At 50.0% G+C, this 26,181-nt stretch overlaps 1 protein-coding gene across 3 annotated transcripts; it reads right to left on the bottom strand.

The window, feature by feature from the left end:
• On the bottom strand, positions 1 to 26,181 carry LOC107271729 (DNA-binding protein D-ETS-4). Of its 3 annotated transcripts, XM_015748064.2 has the most exons (6): positions 11,697 to 13,036; positions 6,571 to 6,980; positions 5,842 to 6,479; positions 5,072 to 5,226; positions 2,772 to 2,985; positions 1 to 2,690 (listed from the first exon to the last, which is right to left on the bottom strand). In XM_015748064.2, the coding sequence occupies exons 1-6, from the start codon at positions 11,796 to 11,798 to the stop codon at positions 2,344 to 2,346; spliced, it is 1,866 nt and encodes a 621-aa protein (XP_015603550.1). In that variant the 5' UTR covers positions 11,799 to 13,036; the 3' UTR covers positions 1 to 2,343. The 3 variants fall into 3 exon arrangements, with proteins under 3 accessions (XP_015603550.1, XP_015603548.1, XP_015603547.1); XM_015748062.2 differs by lacking the exon at positions 11,697 to 13,036 and adding an exon at positions 25,722 to 26,181 and having other exon boundaries at positions 1 to 2,985; XM_015748061.2 differs by having other exon boundaries at positions 1 to 2,985; positions 11,697 to 13,025.

Genomic DNA, 26,181 nt, shown 5'->3' with positions numbered 1-26,181 from the left:
TTTTTCTTTTCATTACTCGATTCGCTGGGATGGACTTCCTTTTGACCCTTCCCACCTTCCTTCCCTTCCATGTACGCTCTAAGTACTGTTTCTGTCCTTCTCGTGGGACAATATATATATATATATATATATATTTTAATAATCTTTCTATACAGCACTCGTGTACGTATATTCATAGCGAGGCACGAGCTATAGTTTATTAAAATTATCATATAGGGTGGACAATAATAACGCGCTCTGTACGTGTCACGTTATGTACCATGTTTTGGAACTTACTATACCTTATTGCTTGCGATTCCATGTAGGAATTCTGTGTATACTGTCTAATTAAAGAATTAAGAGAAAATAATAGTTGTAGCGTGAAAAATCAAGAGAAGCTTGATCGAATTTGCAAAACAAATATTACTTGCTTTTTCATTATTTTTCTTCGTCAAAATCGTCGATGTCTAGACTTTTCAATCTGATGTACCTTTTGCACTTGACAGAATGACACCTTTAAGGGCTACCCTCAGGTGACGATTAAACGAAGATTTCGTCTTGGACGCAATAAATATAGATACGGTTACAGCGTAATGCCAGTTATATACAGAGCAATTGAAGAATCGTAATCGAGAAAAAGAAAACAAAGTAACAGCATGACCGAGAAGGGTGTTAATGGATTTCGAAGATAACAGTAATAAGATAAATTAAGAAATACAAGAATCCGAAGACTCTTTCTTGGACGACAATAATAATAAAAATCGCTTAGAGTTACTTGAGCCGAGAGGATTCGTAATTTATAATTCGTAATTGGATTGAAATTAATTTAATTCTAACGCAACGAATAACGACGTGCTATAACTATAGTTAGGTGTACCTAATTAAAAGGGCTCGTCCGCCCATTGATCGGGCGATACCTCAATCAGCATGCCCAGTGTCAATGCGATGGACGTGTCCTCGGGCTTAAGATATGCATGCACGTTATTAAAGGTACCTTAAGAGGAAGAGAACAGAGGAAGAAATAAAAAGGTTACAAGAGGCCCACGTGAGCCTTGCTTATATCTTAAGTATAGCTTAGATACTAGTCGTTCATGGAACATACAACATGTAATATATCATAGATATATGGGACCGAAATCACCGATCGCAACCGCACTGTTCGCTTCTTGCCAAAGTCCGCCATCTTTCCAACGACCGAAGCAAAGTCGCGTTTTTGGGTGGGAAAAAAAAAAGAAAATATTTTTTTTCTCACGCGACGTATAAAAAAGGCACTTGAAAGTTTTTCAAATTTCTTGGATCACTCTGAAATCCGCAAGGCACTGTACGTTTCTCGATTGCTCGGTGAATGATCCTTAAAAAGGATCAAATTCGTGCCCGCGTAATTGGAAAGTGGCGCCGTCGATCAAGCAGCAGCGAAAACGTTCCGCGCGCTAAGACCGCCGGAAACACAATGGCGAAGCTCGCGGAGGCGATCAGCAAGCAATTATAAGAAGAGGCTTATTTTTCATTATTTCCTTTTTTTTCTTCTTTCCTTTTCGTATCGATTCGTCATCGCGTCTCTGAAGAACAGTTGGAAAGTGAACCATTATCAAAAAACAAAACATGGCGGGACGTACCTCCCGCTCTTTTAACGATTAAACGAGACCTTACCAAAAGGGATCGAACCTTTCTCGTCGCTCCTTCGCCTTAAGGTCGAGCGAGAGCGACGCGCTTAAGTTCTACATGTCGATTACTCTGATTAGTACGTGTTCGTTTGTCGATGATATCAATTAGTCGAGTGTCCTTTAGAAAACACCGCGTTCAATGGGGATGCGTCGAAGGATTAGTTGAAAACGAAAAAAAAATTAATACATATACGAAATAATATATGTATATGTATATATGTATATACATATATATATATATATATGTTAATCAATTAACGAAAACGTATAGGCTAAATAATTTACCGCCCAAATAGGCGTACTCGAGGGTACCCAACCGTCGTTTAGCATTATTTTCGAAATAACGAAAACTCGGTGGATTTTCATTAATCTTGGATTGTCTCCATGTGGACGAGCGACTTCCGCGATTGACGCGCAATTTACCTAGGACTTCCGCTTCGACAGTTACTCGTATCTCTCGTATCCTTAGGATTCACTCGTCCAGGCATTCTCACACACGCTAGCACACACTCTCGCCAATGGTTCGCGGTCGATTTTTTCAATTTTTGGAAAAAATACGGAAGCCCCATTTTCCTTCCTCTCGATCGCACGATCACAATTCGCATTATCACTCGACGGTTACCGCTACGCGGCGGGTCGAGCGTCAGGATCGCGCGATGAGAGTGGACGACGTCGGCGTCGACGGCGACGCCTTACTCACCTAGAGGCAGTACGGGTGGCAGAACTGATAGACTAATCTCTGGCTGCGTTCGGTCTTCTTCATGATGCCCTTCTTGTAATACTGCCGGATGCTGCGGCTGAGCTTGTCGTAGTTCATGGCCGGCCGATTCTTCCTCTTGCCCCAGAGTCGGGCGACCCGCACCGAGTCCTCTATCTTGAAGACGCCCTTGCTGCGGTCCAGCCAGCGGATGCAGGATCCGTGGAGACCGGGACTCTGCAGGAGTTCCTTCAGGAATTGCCAGAGATGAATGTGGGAGCCGCCGTTACGCATCTTCCCCCCAGCGGAGACGCTGCCCTGTTGCGCAACCGCTGCGTCCTCGTCCTCTTCTGCAATATCCAGAGTGATCTCCGGCTGAGTATCCTCGTGAGGATGACTCGTCCTGGTCCGACCTCCCGCGGGACTCTTACCGTCGGAATAATCCATAGCGCAGCCGCCCTTCGTATTGCTGCTCGTATTTCCCAGGGACGAGGGGGAGGCGGAGGAGGCCGAGCCGCCGGTTGCGTTGCCGGGGGCCGCGTTGACGACACCCGGGGGACTCCAGGAGGCTGCCAGAGTGTTCCTGGGTGACTCCTCCACGGCAGCCTTCCAAATCTCAAGCTGCGCGTGCAGCATGCTTCCGCACTGAAACCAAAGAAAAAGAGGCACCCTGTAGAGAGAACGTCAAGGAGATCTTCTTAGGTCGATTGCGTAAGACACGTCAGCAGCAGCCACTGCCGAGCCTGCACTTTGGCTTAAATACAAAGGAGACTCGACGTCCGTCTGTAGGAGGCTAGAAGTCGCAGAGCGAAAGACTCGGGTTAGGCAGGTGTGCGTTGCTGGATGCGATTCTGTCGCTTGTGTGGCCGTGCGGCGACACGTAAGCGTTAGAATTCTTCCCGTGATCGGAATCGAGTCGAGTCGGGAGTCGCGCTCGCAAAGAGAAAGCGGCAACGCAATAGGCGCAGTGACCTACTTTTCGGAGAGGTGCGGGAGAGATCCGCCGAGGGCGGGCCAATCGCCCCTCGCGCTACAGCGGCAAGGGCCAATGAGAGAGAGGCTTCGGGGGGACGGCGCGCTAGACGGGCTACGTGTCGCTGTGAACGATGGGAACGCACCTTAGATGCAGTTATGCAGTCTTTTATATCGTGAGGCGCGCGCTGCGCTCCACGCTCCCGTGATTCAGGACTCGTGCATTGATCTTTCGAAATCTAACTGAAACAACGCCGCGTGGCGCACGTGTGTGTGTCTTAGCTCGGACGCGCGCTGAGTAATGCGCGGCACTTGTGACGAAAGATCGGTCAATTCCAACAGCTACGATCCGCCTCAGGTATTTCTCCTTTGCGAAATTTATCCGGGGATCCTGTATCCTTCTCCCCTCACGCTCAACCCCTTTTCGCGTCTCTTTCCTTTTCCAGTCTGACTCGCGCCCGGCTGGAATCGTACGCGGGAGCTCAACGAATTGCTTCTTCATTGGAGTTGCGCGAGACTAAAAGATGCGAATGGCTCGGCCGACCTTGAGACTCCAAAATCATTTTCTACTCTGTCCAAGTACGTCTCTCTCTCTCTCTCTCGCGCGCCATCCGAATTCCTGGCAAATGGTTACTTAACGTTGGAATGCTCGTTCACGTTCTCGCCTCTATACACAGCTAGAAGACTTTTTTTTTCCTTTCTTTCTTGTATCTCTTTACGTTGACTGACGTACTACTGGAGCCGCGAGACTGCGGTACTTCGTCCTCGAGAATTCCGACGGCGGAATTCAACCTTCTCCCGTGGAAATGGATGGAGGAAGCATAACGACGCGACGTCTTTACGATCTTCGGTAATGACGTTAGTAAAACGAGATATTTCAGCCTTAAGACAAAGTCGACAGAAAGCAAAGCTGGGTATAGCAATTTCCAGATTCCTGGACGGTCCGCCGATTCGAAATCGAGAAAGTGACCAGCAACCGAATACCGATAACGTGGCACAGTATCGACGTGCCTTTACATTATTCAAGCAGGACACCGGCGCGACAAGCTAGCTAAATTGTAGTTCAGCGTGTGCGAAGACAGTCGGTAGCTGCATGCACCGGGTGTACGTAAAACTCCGAAACGTGCTCCGCCCGACTCGGGTGTACCGTTGCCGCAAGTTCGAGGCTGCTGCTCACGCATTCTGGGTCAAGACAGCCTCTTAATAATTAATAGCGACATTACCGAAAAGACTGAGCGCGCATGCGCGTCACGGGCATCATGGGAATCGCGAAAAATCATGGAAGCGCAGAAGTAAGTTCACGTGAAATTCGATTACAGGGGGTCTATAATCAAAGAATCAAAGTCTTGAATTACCGAGACCACGGAGGCATGAGAAATCCTGAGGTTCTTCGGGCACGCAGTCTTTCTCCTGGTGCACCGAAGGTTCCGGCTGGGCGCCAATGAATTCTGATCGTTACCAGGAAGAAATCCTGCGCAATAATATTTCCCGGAAATTCACTTTCACCCGAGCGAGCAGCGACCAATAGGAATCCCCGCGTCCCACCCAATTTATTAACGGAGCGCTCTCGCGCGTTTCACCAAGGAATTTCACGGAGGCGAGATGAAACGAATGAAAGGAATAAGAAATGAGAGGGGAAAAAAGAAAGAAAGAACCAAATGACGAAAAGACGAGGGACTCTCGCGGTATAACGGTACCCGCTCGAAGGTAGCGGTACACGATGCGCCTGGCGCCACTGGAATTAGGATGAAGGACTCACCTGGGGAGCTCTCTGGCAAAATTCCTCCTCGGTGAGCGAGGCCAGGGTGGCGCCGTCTATGTTGAAGCTCTCCAGTGGCACCGAAGGCAGCTGCAGTTGTCTCCTTGCCCATTGCACCCAAGCTGCAACGTCGGCCGCACTCCAGCGGCGCGGTTCTGTAACGAGAGGATCATCCTGGTGCTCAATCGGCTTTGTGGACGCACCCTTACGGTGACATAACGCGAGCGAGTGCTTTTGCTGATTGCCGATCTAGATCCGCGAGGCTGAGCCTGGTCGGCGGTTAGCGAAGAGAATGGCGTTAGGTGAGAGAGGGACAAAGACAAAGGGACGGAGGGGCAAAGGGGGCGAAGGGGTAGCGGGAGGGGGAGGGAGAGAGAGAGAGAGAAAAAAGAAGCGGTTGTAAAATCGACAAAACGCAGGAGACTCGGAAGGTGGCGCGGACGAAGCCAACGGAGACGAAGGGCTATAACTTGTTTTGGCCCATCTGGCAGGAGGCGCTAAGTGGCCGAAAACCATGACGACCTTCGTCAGTCACCGAGAGTTTCATAACCCCGACGAGAGGAGAGAGGCATTAGTGCCGTAACTTATTCCGAGTATGACGTCATGGCTTAGACCAATAGAGGGAACCGGTCCCACCGACCCACACGCTCCCTGCCCCACTCCCCGGGCAAGGTAGCTCGGTTCGGAGCCAGACCCGAATGGACCACGGGGGAATTTCGCAAATTAAGACATCGGCGTCCTGAAGCACTTGGATGATTCCTCTTACTCACCAGGATGGATGCCCAGGGCCACGCAGGTGTTGTCGAAGTCCTTCTGGAGCTGCTGAATGGCTAGACTGAGGACGGGCTCTATCTGCTCCCTGGCGAGGTCGCCGACGCACTCGCTACCCTCCATGTCCTCGACGTACCCAGTACCAACGCCCCCCAGGTCCACGGGACGCAGATTGTACTTTCTCTGGAAGCTGGTGTCCCTCAGGACCTCCCGAAGCAGCTGGTGATCACTCTTCTGGCCGTCCTTGAAGAGATCCTCCTCTCGTTGAAGAGGATTCCCGATTTTTCCTTCGTTCGGATCGTCCTGAAGTTCCACCTTCAGAGTGCCGATCTTGAGACTCTCCTCCGCCAGGCTCCCACCCTTGGTGTGATGATTGGTGCCCTTGTAGAGGAGGTCGCGCAACGGCGAACTCTCGTACTCGGGCGATCCTTGGGATCCTGGCGCCGGCGACGAGGAGCTGGACGAGAGTGGTTCCTCCTTGAAGAGGATCTCCTTCAGAAGAGGATCAGAGTCCTCCTTCTTGGCGAAGAAATCACTGTCCAGGGTATTGTAGATGTCCTCTTCGGTCCTGGGTGGCGTACACGGGACTGTACAGTCGGTGGAATCCTCCTTGTACCCTAGGCTCTCGGCCAGGAGTCTGCAAGTCAAAAGGAGCGCTTGGAATTAATTGGACGAACGCGTTTATACTAATTTCGAGAGAATTACGCAGACTCCCTGAAGAGGCTTACCTGGATTCCTGCAGGATGGCGAGCAGGTCGAGGCTCTTTTCGCGCTTGACGGGCTGCTTCGAGGGCTCAGGACTCGTAGGGTAGAACTGTGCGCTCTGAGGACTCTGGGGCACGTAGTAAGGACTCGTCGGGTAACCCGGGGACGTGTCTCTCGAGTAATTCGGCGACAGCTCGCCCCCAAGTCCAGGATAGGGTGGACTGGGGTAGGTAGTGGGCGAGGCGGGTCTTGGCGAACAAGCTTCCTGCTTGATCTGCGGTGGCTTCAGGTTGTTGTTGTTGTTGTTGTTGTTGTTGCACTCTTCCGCGTTCTGGCAGTTGTAATCATCCGGCAGGAGCGAGAGATCGAATTGAAAGGTGCTGTAGTCGAATGACGGCGAGAAGCCGGCTGCCGAGGGTACCGTCTGTGGCATCTACAAGGAGAAGCAAAAGGATTGAACCTTACGGAACCTTCGAGAACCGAGCAGCGCAGCGAATAAAGTGGATCAGACTTCGACTAGACCGCCATTATAATATAATATAATAGCCCGCAGAGTAGCATATACCAGAGTGAAATACAGCATAGCGCCTAGAACCGTGTAACGATAGGAATACGGAGAATAAACTGAGCTGGGATAAAATAATGAATCATCTGCAACGGATCGATTCGCTCGTGCAAGACGCTGCAGCTCGTTTCTGTCTCTTAAGGCACGTCTCGAAGTAGGCGAGGGTCCCGAAAGATCAGGGGTCCCGGTTTACGGGTCACGTTGGGACTCGGCAGGCAGGTTATAAAGATTATAAACCGCGCGACAGCGCGAACTGACGCGACCTGACGCGGCGAACTGTCCCAACGATAAATGACCCCATTGGACGCGTCGCCGTTCCTGCTCAGGCTGTTGCTGGCTTTACTGTTTGCCCATCCAGGTCCTACCCGACAGACAGCAGCGCCATCTCCCGCAAGTCCTAGGGGTTTCATAAGCGCGAAAACACTTTCCCTCGGGTATCCAAGGGCCATTTATCTTGCCGTGTGTTTATTGCCCGTCGTGTGTTTGACCTCGCATCAGTTTGTTACGCTTTGTAAGCCCATTACAGCGTTCCCAGTGCATCTCTTCCCTTAGCCAGGCGGGGTCGCGTCTGACATCTTGACGTAGTGCCCTGCAAAGGTCGACGCGGAATAAACGATTACACCACCACAGGTACCACCACAGGCACCACCACTCTGGAACTCTCTCGTGCCCGTCCGTGTCCTGTAGGGACGCGGCTCTGCCGACGCAAGCACACACGGAACGGCAATGGTCGCTGCTTCAGCGAACGAACCGATCCTGCTCGACTCCTGCGCCTCTTGCGTCTCTTTCTCGTTTGCTCTTGTGAAAAGAAGAAAAAGAAAGAGAGCGAGAGAGACGGCGGGAAAGGCGGAACGAGAGCGAACCTATTTGTTCTCGTGGAATTCGCACGGGGAATTTCTGGCGAATAAATTGAACAAGGAAAATATTAAAAATCAGCGAACATTCGAATATTCAATTCGGACGTATAATTTCTCTCGAGTAATCAGCCACTTATCCACTTTCGTTCTCCTCTCTGTCTCAGGTTTCTGGCTTTCGGCTTCTTATGTAGCTTTACGTCACCGATCTCACTCAGTCCCATCCTGTTACGCCTTTCTGTTGACACGTGTTTCCTGTAACGAAACACTTGGTACTGTTCCGCCTCGAAGCATCGGAATTTCGTGCGTTCACAAATACCTCATAAAAAGTTCAGGCAACTCGAATGCCTGACGTTGTACTTTCACTCGGAATAAAAATACGGATTCGCGGGGAAAAATAATTTTCCATCGTGATCGCCGAGACTTTTGGCAATTACTTAAAAATAGTCTGACGTTTCGCCGGACTCGCACGGCAGCCAGCAGCGCGCGTGCCGGAGCGAATAAGTCGAGTGAATTGTAAACTCCCGAAAATACCACAGAACGTCTTCGCGTTCTGTCCAGCATTTTGGCCAAAAAATGGAGTAAGGGGAAGGTTAAGTAGAGGAGGGAGGGACAAGAGGGTGGTGGGTCAGGAGGAAGAGGAGACTGGCGCAGAATTATTACGCGAATATATTACGCCCACCGTCCCGACGCCGCTATAGAGTTTCACGGAATTGATCCCCCGCGAAATCCATTCTCGCGCCTTTGCTAGTTCATAGCTGCGGCGGAGCCTCGAGCGAGCGATAAGCGTCAAGGTATAAGGGTCGGAGAGGCTGGAGAGGCCGGAGAGACATAGACGAGGAGGAAGTCAGGAAGGATGAAATATTCGAGAGGCTCGTTGAGGCACGGAAGGCAGAAAAAGGAAGGAGCGCACGAACCCAGAGAGCCGATTCCGAAATCGTGAATGACCGTTAAGGCTCGAGTCACGCCGCTCTCGTTACTCTCCGTGTAACTATCTCGCGGAGGACGTGTTGGCCTTCTGCGTTCCACATACTACGTTTACGTAAACGCACAACGTAGGAAGATTAAATACGCGGCTGCTGGTAGTCGGCGCGAGCCAAGAATGAGGAATAACAGAAGAAGGAAGGAAGGAAAGGAGAAGCAAACGGAAATTAAACGAGATCCAATTTAAAGCCCGTAGAACCTAACCCAACTCCTCGTGTCCTTTCGTATTTCATTCGTCGATTTTAACAATCTCCTCAATTTTTATGTCACGAAAAATTGCCAAAAACTTGACATTTCCTTTACGGGCGACGCAACTACGCTCCGAATTATTGCTCCGTCCGACTCGAAACGTTTGTTACCGATCGATCTTCCGAGACGGCAAATCGTTCGCAGAGACGTCGCGGTTGCCCGACGGCCTTGAAAATTCAAAGATGCGTCGACTCTTCCTAGGACAATGCCGCATCGGGGTCCTATCGGTTCTGTCGATATCATTAAGACACAGCCCTGTTTCGAAAGAGGTTACGTGTCGCTTGCTCGAGCAAAGGGACAGAAAGAGACAAGAGATGCGCTGAGATCGATCTTATCGCGAGTGTCAAGAGGTCTTTAACGATAAGGGGATTCTTTTATCGGTAGACACTTTGAATATTAAAAGTCGTCCACGTTAACGAATTTCAATACTTTCCAGACGCCTCGAAGAATTCGACGTTGGCAACAGATAACGAGACTGTACTCCCCCCTCCCCCCCCCCGTCCCGTTGAGCGAAAGAAACTGAAGCTTTTTTTGAAGAATGCTTGAACTCTGGATCGCGCGAACCACGATAAAGACAATCTGTGTTACTGCAGTTCCCTCTCGATGATAAGAAGGACGTTAATAACGGTGCCGGCCGATTGCGAAATAACGGAATCGCAAAATGGATAGAGCCACGGAGAAGAGTGGAGACTGAAATTCCAGCAGTCCAGTGAATTCGACAGAAGTGAGCGACAGGGTATAGGAGAACAGGCGATTGAAGATTTCATGTTATTCGAATAAGAAAAATCGGCCGACGTTCTCATTGCGTGACGAGGATCGAGAGAAGAGGGAAAAAAAAGGAGCATGAAAATCAAAACGCAAGCGAAAGGATTTCTCAGGGTTTTCTTCTCTCTCCCTTTTTTCTGCCTCGTCTCCACAAAACGTTGCCACCTTAATAAATTGGCTGTGCCGAATCGGCCGCGACGATCGGCATCGCTTCCGTTAACGAGAAACAGTCGAAGAAAGAGAGAAAAAGGACAGCGGAGTCGCGGAGAGCAAGAGGGAAAAAGAAAGAGGAAGGGACGAGGGGAGAAGGAAAGGCGAGGACGGAGGAGCAGTGGGGGGCGAATAGTTGCCACGCCTAAACTAGACCGCAGCAAAATGGCCCCTTCGAAGAGAGGCGAGCAAGGAGGTTAGAACGTGTGCGAGTGAGTGAGGCGCGGTGCTGCGGTGCGGCGGTTCGTCGACCTGTGAAAAAAAGGATAAGGTTCAAGGACCATCGCTGCGGGACTGTGCGACTATGACTCCGTGAGATTCCGGCGACGCAGCAGCAGCAATGAGAGTCTGAGCTATCGAAACAGCCATTGGGTTTCCGCGCGCCTGTTTCTTCCCGCGTCCCTCCCGGGCACGTCACGCGGACGCCAAAAGTCACGCAGGCGACTCGGGCACCGACGCGGCGGCCACACCAGGCGGTGCCAGCCGCCTGGTCGGTGACGACCTGGCGCGGTTCCTCCTTCGCCACGTTTTGCCCCGAAGCACCAATGACGTCAAGATCTCCCGTCGATCCTTTCTAATCCCATTGCGTCACGGATTGCGCTTCCCGTTTTCACTGGGACCCACGTGGCACGTGCGAAATACGCGCGCCCGTCTCTCTGCGTCGCTCCTCCACCACACCCCTCTCTCCCCCAGCCGATTCCTTCCGATTCCTTTTGTCATTGACATTCCCGACGCTGACTTCCCCCCTTTCTCTCCTTTTTCTCGACTCACGCTCCTCTTCCCCTTGGCACGTGCGCAGCCTCCTTCCACGTGCACCTCCTTGCAGGCTGCTTCCTCGTCTCTCCGTAGCACGTTTATTACTTCTCTCTCCATTCCGTTGCGCGCTAAGCCTCCGACTCCTGGACGAAACCCTTTTTTATCTTCGCCCCTCGGCCCCTCGTCCCTCGCGCCCGGGATTTCCTTGGCACCGCGTACGTGACGCTGCGAATGACGTAGGTCATTCGGCATCGAACGTAGCACGCGTGACATTATCTCACGTATTCGCAAGTATCTCCCGAAGGAGGAGGTCAGGGTCACGAGGTCGGATTAGTCACAGCTGCTTTTCGATTGCCTCTCAAAGATCGCTGTGGGAATGGCCGATCGAATCGACTTGAGCAGCAACTCTCTCTCTCTCTCTCTCTCTCTCTCTCTCTCTCTCTCTCTCTTGCTTTGGAATTCTGTATCGACGCTTATCTCAGTTCGCGATAGTACGGTTAATGTTATTATTATCGTGTGCCTATTCGTGTCTCAGGGGTTGATACGCTTTTTTGTCTCTTTTTTTTTGTTTCGCGTGCCTTAACGATACTGCGCTAATCGGTAGGAGCAAAGTGAAAAACAAAAACCCAAGTCTCTGGAAATTCCTACTTGCGTCAATTTCCAAAATAACAAATACGTACACCTACAAGACTTGCAGAACAACGAAAGTGTCACGTGGCTCTTTTGAAGCTAAGGGAGGAAATTAATAGTTCAAAGATTTACACACCAAAATATCGGTAAAGGTCCTTCTCCTCGACAGGATCGGCTGGACGCATCTCTCACACTGAGCGTCTATGTACACGTGACGAGCGTAGATTTTGGTAAACATAGAAGCAAATACACAAGTGCGTGCACAGCTGTCACTTATTTTTCACGGGTTTCACGACCAATCAATTACCAACTTGTCACTGTAATTTATATGAATACAAAGAAGAATCACAGTTGCCACTTCACTCTCGCACGTAGTATCGCAGAGTGATAAGGGAAAGTTAAAAAGAAAACTGTCACAAATCACAAGGGAAGAAAAGAAGAAGAAAAAAAAGCTGCACCGGCGTCCGAGCGCAATAAAGAATTGCCGCGCTTGTGATTCAACGCTCGCGAGGAGAAGAACAGCGACACTCGTGTCTGACGTATCGTCCTAGTGCCGCGGTCCCGTAGTCCCGTAGTCACGTGTAGGCGCCATGACAGTTGCGTCCCGTCTAATTGTAAGAGGATAACCTGACTGGCCTCCTTCGTCCTCGAAAGGAGGAGAAGGACGCGGTGCGTCTCCTCCAGTTTCAGGATCGAGCCGATCGATCGGGTCGCGCGTCAACGTTAAGCGAAACAGCAACGGCCGCCGGCGACCACATCAGTTCACTTTCCGAGACTCACTTCGTGCCAGCCGATCGAACGGCTCACTCTGCATTTTTTTATTCGGCCGGTCTACCATTTTTTCTCTCTCTCTCTTTTTTATCTCCTTCGCCGCCCCCCACGTCTCCCGAACGTACTCTTTCTATCCTCCTCGAAGTCAGGTTAGGTTAGCTTCCCTTTTCTGGTATCCGTCGATTCTTCTCGCACGCGAGTCCTTCGACGTCGACTCCTCTCACTTGGTCTTTGTGGCGAACCCACCTCCCCCCCCACACACATCGAGAATCGGCGTTGACTCTTTGTTCCGCGACTCCTGCCTTTCCGTGACGTTCGCCTTGGGGTACAGCAGTCCTACGTAGCGACGAAGCTACGTGCTTCGCGTCGGCCACGTGACTAATGGTACGCAGCCCTGAGGTGAGACCCGATTGACTTCCTAGTGGGTCCAGATCACTTCCTAGGAGGAAGCGAGGAGGACCAGGCCTCGTCGTTTCGCAAAAAGATCCTATACGAATCCTCTAGGATGCTGCGTGCATTCGTGTTCTGAAGGTGTGCAGAGTGACGACGTTGCGTGCTGGGTAACCCTAGGTGCCATCCACATTGGGTGGCCCCGACGCCGAGATCCTGGGACCGATAGGCCACGAGAAAAGGCTCCGGTGGAGTCATAAGGATAATAATCGTAACGCGCGACTTCATTGCGGGACGCTCATTCGCCAGCGTATTTACCGGCCTTTCTCATTTTCCAGCGTGGGCTCAGCTATGGACTCGGCTTCGGTTCTCGATCCTCGAGAATATAGTCGTTTGCGCCGGGATCCCCCCTCAGGATCCTCAGGATCCTCAGGATCCTCAGGACCGTCGTAGCGGCCTGCGTGCGCTCATAAGTGAAAGAGGAGTAGAGAATGGTCCTCTTGAACGTGCCTCTTTTTCATCCTTTCCCTCGTTTCACTGTGCGAAGGGACCTTCGCGGGTACCGCGACGCGCTGCATTGTCGCTACTCGTAACGCGAAAGATGAGGAGCAGCCTCGAAACAGGGGTCCTTAGAATCATGTCACGTATCCTGTGCACGTACTGCACGTGCTACGGTGCATTTACGTATTACCGTAATGCGTTATAATGAGGCATGTATAGGCCCATAGCACGATTCCCTCACGTCGTAACTTCTACTAAAGATAAAGCGGCGCACTGGTCGCAATCCCCTGGACGCGTAAGGACTTTATGAATGAATGGAGAACGACACGTACGACGCAAGGACTCTCGTTACCGCGGGTGCTCCGATCCTCCTGAGGATTTAACGCGTTTGCGCGTAGCCAGCCGTTTCTATGATCGGCTGACGATCGGCTGACGATCGGCTGGCTGACTAGCGGCCGAACGGCCGACTCTCCTCGCTCTCTCTCTCTCTCTCTCTCAGAGTTTTATTTTCTCTTTTCCTTTGGTCCTCCCACGTGTACGAAGCAATTCCCAGCGTAGGTATTCACCGGATCAAAATAAATCCAAGAAAGATAAATTATTGCGTCAAATGGATATTACCAAGAATGGAGACGCTTTGCCGTTTCCATTGCGTAGAGACGTCTTTTTAACTGTGCGTAAGGCGCGTTACGCAACGCGACCCTCGAGCAGCGTCGTTCCGCGGTTCATGAATGAATCTGCCTTACGTCATTATTCTCACAAGGGATTCCCTCCCTGTTCGTAAACAATCGATCGGTCCCGATCGATCGATAATTCTTCAAAGTCTAAACTACTCGATCACGGAACTCGATCTTCAGGGCAGGATCTGGCGCCCCTGCTGACCTCCCCTGCTTAGGAGTCAGAATCTACTCTAGCTCAAGAAGGATGTACTTTTTCGCAGAAAAGGCACGTAATGTCTCCCAGCAGCAGCTAGGAATAGTCGCTGCGCAAATAGAGAGAGAGAGAGAGAGAGAGAGAGAGAGGGGAGAGGACTGCTCGAAGGAGGAAAACGGAGACGGAAGATCAGGCCCCGATAGCCGCGCAGCTTTATTGTTTCATAAACAATGCCATTAGCGGCGAGTCGCCCGCGAAAAAAGATCCTGGCACGGCCCTGGCAGGCCGCATCCAGTGGATGGAAGACGAGCAAGACAAATAAATAGGCAGTTGCGATAGCGTAAATAGTAACGTAATACCGCATAATGGGGGCATAACGCTGGCCCGTAATGCGCCCGGTGCATCACAGCGCGTCACACCGCGTCACAGGGCAGCCAACACCGAGGGGCTTAGTTACGACCGCCAGTTACGAGCCACCGGAGGCCTTTGTCCGCAGCAAAGGGAGGGACGCGGCGCCGGCTGCCGGCGCGCTGTTATCAAATGCTTGTAGGCCGGAGTCCGTGAAATTCGAATTGCCGAAAAAGTGAGAAAGGCCGTTCGAAGGAAGGACGGAAAGAGTGGAGAGAGACAGGAGAGTGCGAGGAGACGTCGGCCCAGCCTGCAGCTCCCCGCGCCGACCAGTCAGATCTCCTGTTGTCTCTTTGCATCGTCTAGGCGCAAATCGGAAGCTACGGGGCTGATCCGACCGACTCGCCGCTCCTTGGTATTTCCAATCTTCTGCTGTACTTTATTAATAGTCATAGCGCCTATTATGTAGAATCCCGTAGCCGAGATCTCTGTATTGGATCCTGGGCTATTAATAGTCCCGCGCCCACGATCCTGTTTGCTTGTCTGCCGCTTATTTTGCTTCTTTGGCTCCTATTACGTATTCGGCCGTGCCGATGGCACTAAGGTGCACCCTGAAGACTCTTACGTAATCGAAGCCATTCGATTTCCACAACGGCACCTGCGCCTGAATACGCGAGCGAAGCGCAAGTTTCTTCAGTGAATTGACGTTAGGATTCTTCTACGTTGATACGAGGATGCGAAATCAATCTGATCGGAGCTGGGTGAGGATCGATTGACTTTATTGGCTAATCATTTCGAGCGTAAATTTCATTTTTTAGTTTCGTAAGACTTTTGGACTCCTCCTAACTTCTCGCCGATTGTTTATCGCCGATATTCCTTTTAATGACTTTTTTTTTACCTTTTTTGCCAAATTTCCAAAAGCACCAGCTACCGAACGTCGCCCGAAAGCGACCAGTGCGCCAGCCGCTGCGGCAGGATCGGAAAGCACTGTTCCCCCGTGTAAAAAGAATGCCGGTCCGATCGGTCCAGATCGGTCCAGGCTCCCAAAGCAGCCGATCGCCGTAGGTTGGACGATATTTAGCCAAGCGCGAAGATCAATATCTGGACCAGATACGAGAAGAAAACAATACGGAAAGACCAATCTATTAATATATGGGAACATTGAACTTGAAGTCGTATGCGTGAGCAGCTCGTAGAGGAGGCGAAACTCGAGAAAAAAAAAAGAGGCTAGAAAAAACGAGTGCGTACCGAACGTGCGTGACTCCCACTTATCATGTAACGATCTCTTATCGCGTCATCGCTCCTCCCACGCTCGCGATCCAATTCTCCTTTTTTTTTTCTCTCAACGTTTGTTTGCTGACACACCTCCGTGGACCAGTCAGCTTCCGCATAGACGCGCACGTACGTATGAGACTTACGAGAGAAGGGAGTCTCTCTCTCTCTCTCTCTCTCTCTCTCTCTTTTGTTTTTTATCCACGAATTTCAAACGGTCCAGCATAACGCGTCAGCACACCTACGGGAGGCTGGAACGATTTCTTTTTCTCTCCATCCTTTAAACCTTCCTTCGGAATATTTACTGCCTACGGAATGGCATCGTGTTTCGTGGGTCATACGTCACGCACTCGTCTCCTTTTTTTTACCGATCTCTCTCTCTCTCTCTCTCTCTCTCTCTCTTGCTTTTTTCCGTCACTCCTTGGACTCTCTTCGTTCCGTTCTCTCGCAGCGCTCGCGACGAAGACGCAGATAGGAAGTCCACGTGGGACCAGGACCACGATTTGGAAAACCCGACGTGGCCGTCCTTGAAGAAGGCCCCTTCCCCGCCGCTGGAAAACAAGTGGGGAAGGTTACACAGTCACTTGGATTCTATTTACGAGAGATACCGAGAGTGACTGCTGTGCCGGAGTGGAGACCGAGAGAGAGAGAGAGAGAGAGAGAGAGAGAGAGAGAGAGAGAGAGAGAGAGAGAGAAGACTCTTGCAGAAATCGTAAGAACAAGCAAGAGCATATACATATATATACACACGTAGATACAGGTATAAGGTTACTGAGAGATCATGACTCTCCAGCAAGATGGAAGCTGCACGACGTATAAACGTCCTCAGAAGAATACTAAGAATCGGCACGAGAATGACGAATACATTGATATATTACCGCATCCAATCAAGATTCACATGACACTCGACACAGATGTTACGTTGAATTGATTTTCATTTTTTCTTCTTCATTTTATACTTTTAGCGTCGCGGTATGGTCAATGTTATTCCCGAGGTCCAGTCATTCTCATAATACGGACGAACTGGTCGATGACGATGATGAAATTGATGATTCAGCGAGACACTGGATGCCTGAATGCTCTTACGAAAATCGAAAATACGTTTACATCGACCGAGCACCTTCCGAAGGGACGCGTTTCGCGAAATTTCAATGACTTTGTTGAAAGAGAAAAATTTTGGAAAAATGACTTACTTCTTTTTTTCAAAGATAATCACACAGTCTGACTGCTCTACAGGCACGGCAACTAGACGTGCCTATAATTATAGGTAGGTTGGCGCGCAAAACCGACAGCCGAATAGTCGCCCACATTGCCCATCCGACTCTTCTTCGACAAGTGAAAGAATAAAAGAAAGCATCGCGCAATCGCCAAGCACACGAGGAGGCGCGAGATTTTCTCGAACGCCACGTATAGCGGCTAACTGGCTTTTAAGGCGGCCGATAAATCCACTTGTTGCCTCGCGTCGCGCGGCGGCGCGACATACGGGAAGCGGCAAAGTGGTCGCCATTAGAGAGTCCGTTGTCTATGGAAAATGTCAAAGTCTTTCACTCCGGCTAGAAATCTACGTGACGACGTGGCAGGACTGCGACGGCCTCGACTCTCTCTCTCTCTCTCTCCGCGCAGGTGCGAGAGCAGCGAAGGGACCAAAGCGATTTCAGGGTACGGTGGCGGCAGTTTTTTGGAAAATACATTAAAAGCCCATTGACACGTACTCCCTGACATTTTACAAGGGAAAAGAAAGGAATATTTTAGCACGGACATAAACCCACGCGTCGGTATGGTAGACCGACCGGCCGGCCCAGCTCTCGCCTGCTGGATTTAACTATTGATGCTCGTCCGTTTACGTTTATAGCGTTACTCGTGTACAGCTGTAAGCACATGCAGCCGGGCAGCGCAGGGCGCGCGGGACGGTTCACGTAGCAGCGGCGTTACTTTTATGCTTTATTTTTGCCGGTAACGTTCGCGGCATATTTTATTCCCTGACTTATGTATAATTCAGTGGAACGTCGCGGCTCCGTAGCGCGCATACGCGAAGGAGAATACGAGGAAGATTAAGCATAGATTGCCGATGCACGGGGTGCAGGAGAAGACGGGGAAAAAAGGAGATACGCAAAAAATAAAAAGAAAAGAGAGAGAGAGACCCACTCGCAATTTATTTACAGAAGGATAAACCAAAGAACGAGAATTGACCATAAGTAGAGAAGTCCTCTTCGTAATCGGACTTAAGGTCAGCCACGGGCCGACGTTTTCGGCCGAGCAGAGTGAAAACAAATGACGACGAGTGAGCCAACGTCCGCCGTAGCGACTGGACGGAGCTCGACCAGGTGAACTCGGGCGATTCATTTATCGCGAGTGTCCACGTGTCTTGCTCCGGCCTCCCGATAGAGTCATTCGGCCGTATCTACCTACAGCGCTCCCATAAGAATAAAGCAAGATAAAACGGTGTAAAGGCTCTAAAGAGTTTTTATGTAGGCCACACACGTGAATCGTAAATATTGAAGGGAGCAAGAGAAAGAGAAGGAAAAAGGAAAGAAAAGCCGCCATTGGAAAAGCGCGGGCGTCTCCGACGCATCGAACGAGATCGGCTAACCGGTCGCTTCCCACGTAACCCTTTGTCGTAAGACCCGCGCGGGACGCGGGCGTCGTGGCGTCCTGGCGTCCTGGCGTCGGTGCCGGCGTTCAGTGGGTGGACTCGTGTATCCCTACTGGAATGGCATTCGCCGCATACGACGTTACCACCGTCGCTTCGGTATTATAATGGGATTCAAACTAAGGGTTTGTATTGAGATATCAGTATGTGGCTGCTCGCTCGCGGCCGAGCACTGGTAATGGCCTCCCGTTCTCGGAATCACATCGAGAGCAGATAGATATGCGCATTTCACGTAGGTAGCCATGGCATTCTCCATATAGCCCGAGCAATAGCCAGCAATAGCCAGCAATAGCCATACGCGAGTATGTGACCGAGGTATCCGTGCATGCGCCACACAGTCGCCAGGTAAAAGAGAGCTATTTGAATTTATACTCGTGTCGTTTGCTCGAGAAACGCGAGATATACAAGGGAGGCCTTGGCCGGTTGCATCTGCGCTTCTACCCTGTACCTATATCGCTTGCGCTATCATATTATCATGCAGGGACCCTGCCCATAGCGCAACGATCGTCCCTCCCGGCTAAATCTTATGGCGAATCGACTGAACAGTCAGTCGACAGGATTCTCCGATGAAAATCCATCGCGCATGCGCACATCGGTTCGCCTTTCTTTTACTACAGCTATACGTTACTCCGGATGCAATTTGAAAAAGGCGACGGAGGCTGATCTTTCTACGGGAATAAAACATTACGGCTCGATACTATCCGCGGCTCCAGTCCTACTACGCGCGCTTGTTATTCGCTACGCGAACGACCGGATCGCGCCGGGCAATTCCGCGTTACGTCACTCCTCGCCGCGATAACGATCGAAAACCATGGATACGAGCCTAAATATAATTTACGGTATTTCCAGTGTCAACACGGTGCGCGAGCGAGTCGTGCAGAAGGTGTCTGCGTGTGCGAGTGAGCCAAAAGAGACCGAGAGAGAGAGAGAGAGAGAGAGAGAGAGAGAGAGAGAGAGAGACTCAGACTTTCGATAACTTTTCGTGTTGAATCGTCAAGAGCATCACGCGTGATTTTCCATTCAACTTTTCCTCACTCGTTCGCTCGTTCATTCATTCGTTCCGTCTCTCTCGCACGCTCCTTTCCTACCTCGAGATTCTCAAAACATCGGAAAGTCACAGATTCTCAGGGACGACCGTCGAGGCGCTTCAAGGGTGTGTGTGCCCGTCGTCATTATTTTTGCTTTTCCATGTTTTCCGAAAATTCACAGTCCGGAAAACCGCACCACGCTCTGCACGCACTCTGAGCCAGTCTCCCGTTATGCACCTTATCAGGTTTTTCACGTTTGGAAATGAAGAAAACCTGAATGACGTTTACCAGGCGACGCTCGACTGTTGACAAAGACATTTCGCTGTCCGATAAGAGATAAACCCGTTGTCAACGTACTGGCAAAGTGGCAAGTAAGTACACGAGGCGCGTGCCGTGGCGACTAGGAAATCGCGGCTTTATTGTGAAACGGGCCGAGCGCCTCCCGGTTACAGGACGAAGCGCGCGAGACGTTTGGCCAGTGAAGATTCGAAAGGATAAAAGGAGGATTAAGATTCGGCTGAAATCGACGACTGCTGCGTAAACCGGAGTCGATATCAAAATAGCAATAGAACATATATAGCAGTGTTGCCATTACTTCGGTGAGCGCCTGCAGACTGTACGCGTATCTGAAGACGCGTTAAGCCGAGCTCTCAATTCTACCTCGTGGATAATTTCACGGCAGAGTTTCCAAGAGCAAAACTCGCGAAACTCGTCCATTAACGCACGTCGATACGCGTGTAACGCGTAGACGCACGCACGAGGCTGCCTTCTCCGTGTCAGTATGTACATAGGCGAGTCATGCATCGGCTAACGGTAAAGCCACCTAGCGAAGAACCCGTGAGCCAATGTGTACGGCTCGCGTACGTGTGGCTGGCGCGACGGCGCGACGGCGCGACTGTGCGTAAGGGTGCTTGCACAACGTAAAATATGAAAAATCTGGGGACGAGCAGGAGAATCGGTGGTCGTATAGAAAGAGATAAGGAAATTGTGAATGAAAGTTCATCCTCTGGATTACGTAGGTCGGCCGAGCGAAATTGGAGGAAGGACGGGAGAGTGCGGGAGGGCTGTGTGCTATTTCGAAGTCTCGCATGTGCACGCACATGAATGGACGGCGCATGCGTGCGCGTCGGTCATTCACGCGCCGTCAGCCACTATGCACGGTATGATATATAGGCTGGAACGCGGCTTAGTACATCGTTAATACGGTAACGCATTGTTGTCTCTCTCTCTGGTTCATAATTGTGAGAATACACGAGAGAGAGAGAGAGAGAGAGAGAGAGAGAGAGAGAGAGGGAGAGAGAGAGAGAGAGAGAGAGAGAGAGAGAGAGAGAGCGAGAGAGAGAGAGAGAGAGAGAAGAGCTCTGGCGCAGGGGATGCTCTCGCGGCGTCGCGGCGTCTGGGCGTCCAGACGTTGCCATTACAGGCAGGCCCGTAGATCGGGAAACTCGAGGGAAAGGTTAAAGTTAAATAACCTGGTGGGTCGCGATCCTGAGAGCCGAGCGCGTCAGTCGGTCAGTCTGGAATCAGTGCTGTTCGCGATCTGAGAATGAGCCGAGGCAAGAGGACGAGGAGGACGAGGAGGACGAGGAGGAAAGAGAGAAAGAAGAAAAGTGAAAAGCCGATGTGCTGTCGAGGAGCAGAAGGGAGAAGGAGATAGTCTTGGTGCAAGAGCGAATAACTCGGGACTGCAGCGACCGAGTGAAGGTAGCGCCAGGATAGAACGTAGTAGAGAAGAGAGACTAGAGCGGAGTAGATGCAAGCGAGTGGAGCGAGCGCAGCGTTATAAAGAGAAGGAATCGGCTGAGCGACAAGACAAAGAATCGACTTGTAATGGCTGCCGTAAATTTAAGCCTCGGCGGAAGCCCAGGCGTCCGTAATTCTCTTCGAGCCAGACTCCAAGCAAGTCCAATCTAAATCTAAACGAGTTTGCACGCTAATCGCGAATTTATAGGATTGGCATATACGACACGCCGGCCATTTTTCTTTGTCATAGACTTTTTGCCCGTAGACAGCATCCACTTATTTGTGGATTAGACTTAATAATCGCGATTCATCGCGCGATTGCGATACAGGCTGGATAACTATTAACGAAACAGTCAATTGTCCCGAAAGTCTTTTCCGGGAGTTTCGAATCGGCGATTAAAGTCAACGCGAAAGGCGTCCCGGGTGACCTTGCTCGGGCCTAAATGGCCCCCGCTTGCCTCACCCGGCTCAGCTATACCTATGGCCGTTACACGTATCTCCGCGCGCATGCGCGCGCACCCGTACCTCCATTCTCAATTCGGACGTATTATTTCGGAATAGAGTGCGCCAGCAACAATGGCGTCTCGGCGTCAACTTGGAGTTTCAGAAAACAAAGAGTAACGTTAGGCCCAATAGTGTGCACGCACGCGCACACGTGGGCCCTGCTAGGCCGAGAAAGGCGGCTGTGCGATTGCGCAACCTAAACCAGATGCCTAGACTCTGGCTGTGCCAGCCCGATACCTACCTGCAGCTATTATTCACGCAAGCCAAAAAGCCTTTTACTAGCCGTTCTCAATGCGCGACAATGTCGACGATTGCGACAGCAGGGAAACAAAAGAAAGGGACAGTCCGCGTGGAAGAGAGAAAGGGGACCTAGGCTACTGGAACAACCCTGACCTGCACGGGGACCTTCTACTGTCTCTTATACCGTCCACAAGCATCTTTTACTATTCTCAACTATCTTATCCGTTATCTCGCGCTGCCTCCTGGTCCCCCCATCAGATTCGACTTGTCTCGTCCAGGTGCATCGCGAGCCGCGTCCAGATGGAATCGCTGCGCCTGCGCTGCCTGGTTTCTGGACGCCGAGACGCAGCCAGCCAATATTTTTCCATTTCCTTCTGGCAGCTACGAGAAGGATCTAGAAGGTTCAGGAGGCACCTACCACCTACTGGCCTGGGGGGCCCCAGTCAAAGAGGCTCCTCTCCGCCGGGGGAGGCAGCAATCGTTCCGAGAAGACGCAGAAGGCCAACCGCGGCAGATGAGCTACGCCGTGAAATGCATCTCGCCTCGGAATAATGCCTGCTTAAAAGCTTATACCTGTTGCATTGTCCGTGCCGAGTAGGACTTGGGATAGGTTGGGTTAGCTACCGGTACTTGCGTCATAAAGACTGCCCCTTGCCATTTTTTTGCAGGGAGACGAAGGTGGACCCCACTATATTTTGCTGCTTGTGCCAATTTCCGGTCAAGAGACTCGACTCGAGTGCATCCTTGATAATTCGACTTTTTCAGGCAACCGTGTATTACACGGTACCGATGCCGATGCCCAGGTAATGCATCTAATAGGATACCCACCTACTAAGGAGGTAACGATCATTGATCTCCTTTGCATAAGATACACTCGCGTGAGAGCCCACTGCCCACGTACATAATATGTATAGATATATTTTCCCCACGAATCGAGCCGTGACTATGTACCCACTGATCCACTCCGTAATTACATCCTGAGGTCGAGATCTGCCCCGTGTCCAATCGAGCGCTCTACACTTTTCAGGAATATCACGAGAGACACGTGGACAAATTTATAAATCGAGACAAAAGTTCCTAAGGATCTTTGGTCAAAGAAACGATATTACGACTTGTGAATCGAAGGAACGAGGTACGACTAAATAGTCTTTTTTAAATATTTTTTTGTTTAAACCCTTCGAATCATCTGTCCTTCATTTTGTTGTTCTCTTTATTTCCCCGAAGAGCAACTCGCCGTAGCCCAAGTAAAGATCGTCGGAGTAAACGAGTCTGGCGCAATTACTCCTGGCGGCGGCGGTGGTGGTGGCGGTGGTAGCCGGCACACGGTGGTTCTCCTCGGTGCTGTTCCTGGGGAACACGATCCTTGCCACGGACAAACAGAGCCGAGTAACGTACAAGCAAGAAAGCAGAAAAGCAGCAACCGACAGACGGGAGGAACCTCGCGAGCAGCCGAGCAGCCGAGCAGCCGAGCAACGAACGAACCACGCCCTCGCTAATGTAAGAGCGCGAGACAGGATTCGAATTGGCGCAGGCAAGGACGTCAACTAGCGCGCACAAAGCGCACTCACAATCAGCGACACGCACCCGTCGAGAGTAAGAAGACATTCTTTAAATCGCCACCCTGTTTACGCGGCCGAGCGCCTTTTCCTGACTCTCTATTTCACTGTCCTCCCATATACTTAATAACACGGGCGAGCTGCCTTTGCGCCTTTGAACGGGCCAAAGTCACTTGAAACTTCAGCCGTAGCTAAGTGCACTCTGCGCGCGCACACACCGCTTGCCCACGTGTCCTCGTTTTCCAATCCTGAGAAACGCCTGCACGTATTATGCTGAGGATACTCGCAGGCGGCTTCGTTACGACCAAAGTGTTGTCGTCGCCTAATTAGATTGTGCGAATGTCATTTTGCGAATTGCTCGTGCGAAATTGATTCAAGCCGCGAGGGGGAGCACGTGGAATTTATTAAGTTTTAAGAGGCCGACGTTAAGCTTGGGACGCGGCGGAAGGAGGAAGGCAGAAGAAAATGTTAAAAAATGGTCAAACTACTATTAAATTGATGATCGCATCGATTATTCGGGTGCGATGATAAAAATTTTGTTTGCATCCATTATTGTGAATCGTCACTCCACCCAGTATGAATTATCTGAGAAATGACGGTCATAGAAATATTTATAGAACGAAGAGGAAAATTAATTTAAGGGAAGCGAGGCAGTCGCCACATTTCGAAATATCAACTTGAACATCCCAGGCTTCAACGATAAACTCGTAAATCATAAGTGCCGTGTTTCATTTGGCATTGGATAACGAGACCTACGGAATCGAGCCTAGAAGATAAATAGATGAAAATACATATTTACATTCGTTAAATTTAGAAGTCTGTGCCGAAAATTCAATATCTAAATTCTGAACGCTTGTTTTTTCAGTCTCTGATATTCGACAGCACGTTTTAAATCAGAATCGCCGGGGATACCGGAACTTTTTTTCTTTAATTATCACGTTAATATTCAATTTATAAAATTTCTTACGTTAAAGCGCCTACGTTTCAGTGGTACGTAAATTCGAGCAAAAATACGATAGTCGAGCATTGGTACCTCACTCCCGACGTAACCTTCAGGAGGTACGGTAGCGTCGCCGATGAAAGCCGCAGACTAGATACGCACGGCGCACAGCTTGTAGGGAACAGACGAGAGAAGAAAAATCTACGGGAAATTTGAACGGACAAAAGGCGCGGCCTGAGCGAGGCTAACGAAAAATCATGTCTGTCGCATTTTTGATGTGAAATTTTCCATCACGTATGCGACGAGTGAACTTCTCGCCGTGACCAGAGGACTCGCTGCCACAGTGGTAGTAGATTCGAAAGTTAGCCTTCCGCGGCCGAGTCACTGGCTTGTGTCTTTCTACGACAGGGCCGTAACTGTGACACCTCTTTCGGGCACTCATTCATCGGCTCTTACTTCTTTTTCTCTTGCTTTTTTCTTTCTTTTTCTTCTTTTCGCAATAGTCACGCGCGACGATAGCGTGTATCGGTAAAGTTCATTTGAATTCTTCCTAATATTATTGACGCAACTGATTGTTAATCGGTTATTTTATTTATCGTAACTACTTTCGACTCCAGTTTCCACAATTTCCAATAGCAAAGTATAGTCCACCCTTGACAAGTCAAAAGTACGTTTGCGTATATTGGATTCTGGCAGCATCGTATTATACATTCTTCCAATATCATTTCACACAATCATTATATCACGCGAGTGTTACACGATTTACGTTTATTTTTTATTGCGCGCACGCAAATAACCAGTGTCGCCAAACTTGAAAACTTTGGGATGTGTAATGGTGGCTCATGCGTTGTGTCTGTCCCTCCTTTCTGTTTTCTGGGAAAGTTATTTTCGTCAGGGTTGAGGACAAACGTTTGCCCCCTCCCTTCCCACCCACGTGTTACGCAACAGCTTATACTTTACCGAGAAGCGGAGATGTTGCATTTTTAATTACGGAGACAAGAAATTATTTTTCACATCTACACAGCATCTTTAGTGCAGTGTAGTATGTTTACTCCGTCACTGCCATTACCGTGGCTCGTGTCAACTTTCGCGAAATTCAAGCGCGATTTCTCCCATTCTCGTTATGACAATGACCGATTGAAAATTCTGTCTCTCTTCGCAAATAAATAATTTTCCATTGAACATTTTCAGTGCCATAAAAGAGAGCGCCGAATCTATTTAAAAGCGACGAATCGTCATAAATCTGGTCATCGATATCTACTAAAAATTTCTAAAAAAAATTGACAAGTCATCTAATTCTTATCTTCACTCTTAATTATCGTCGGGCAATAAAAATTATTCAACTCACTGATTCCATGTCGAAGTTGCTACCGTACACCATTGTCGCTCAGAAAACAAACAGGAATCGCAGTTCTGTCTTTATTTCTTTCTTCTTTCTCTTGATCACACAGGACGTAAGTGGGTGCACAAGGAAAACGCGTTTCCGTCGGGAAAAGAAAATATATTTAATGCCTACAGCTCGTATGGTTTAGCATTACTTTATGTTCTTGAAAATCTGACGATAGACTCACGAACATGGAATTAAATTTTCCCGCGCGACGGTCCTACCAGTACTTGCGAAGAACGAACACTGACTCGTATACGTATTGCAAATAAATAATAAATAAGAAGGCAACAAGAGCTGCGAATAAAAAGAAAGAGAGCTGCGCACAAAACCTCCGTCAAGTCATGTATAAAGTGACGGGCCGCTTTCTATAACGCGCGTCTTCGCTCTCGTGCACTATCTCCTGCGTCTTTTGTGGTCTTCG

This window comes from Cephus cinctus, unplaced genomic scaffold (genome assembly GCF_000341935.2).
Source record: "Cephus cinctus unplaced genomic scaffold, Ccin1 Ccin1_scaffold1034, whole genome shotgun sequence".
Taxonomy (NCBI): Eukaryota; Metazoa; Arthropoda; class Insecta; order Hymenoptera; family Cephidae; genus Cephus; species Cephus cinctus.
This window is presented reverse-complemented; position numbering and strand designations above follow the sequence as displayed.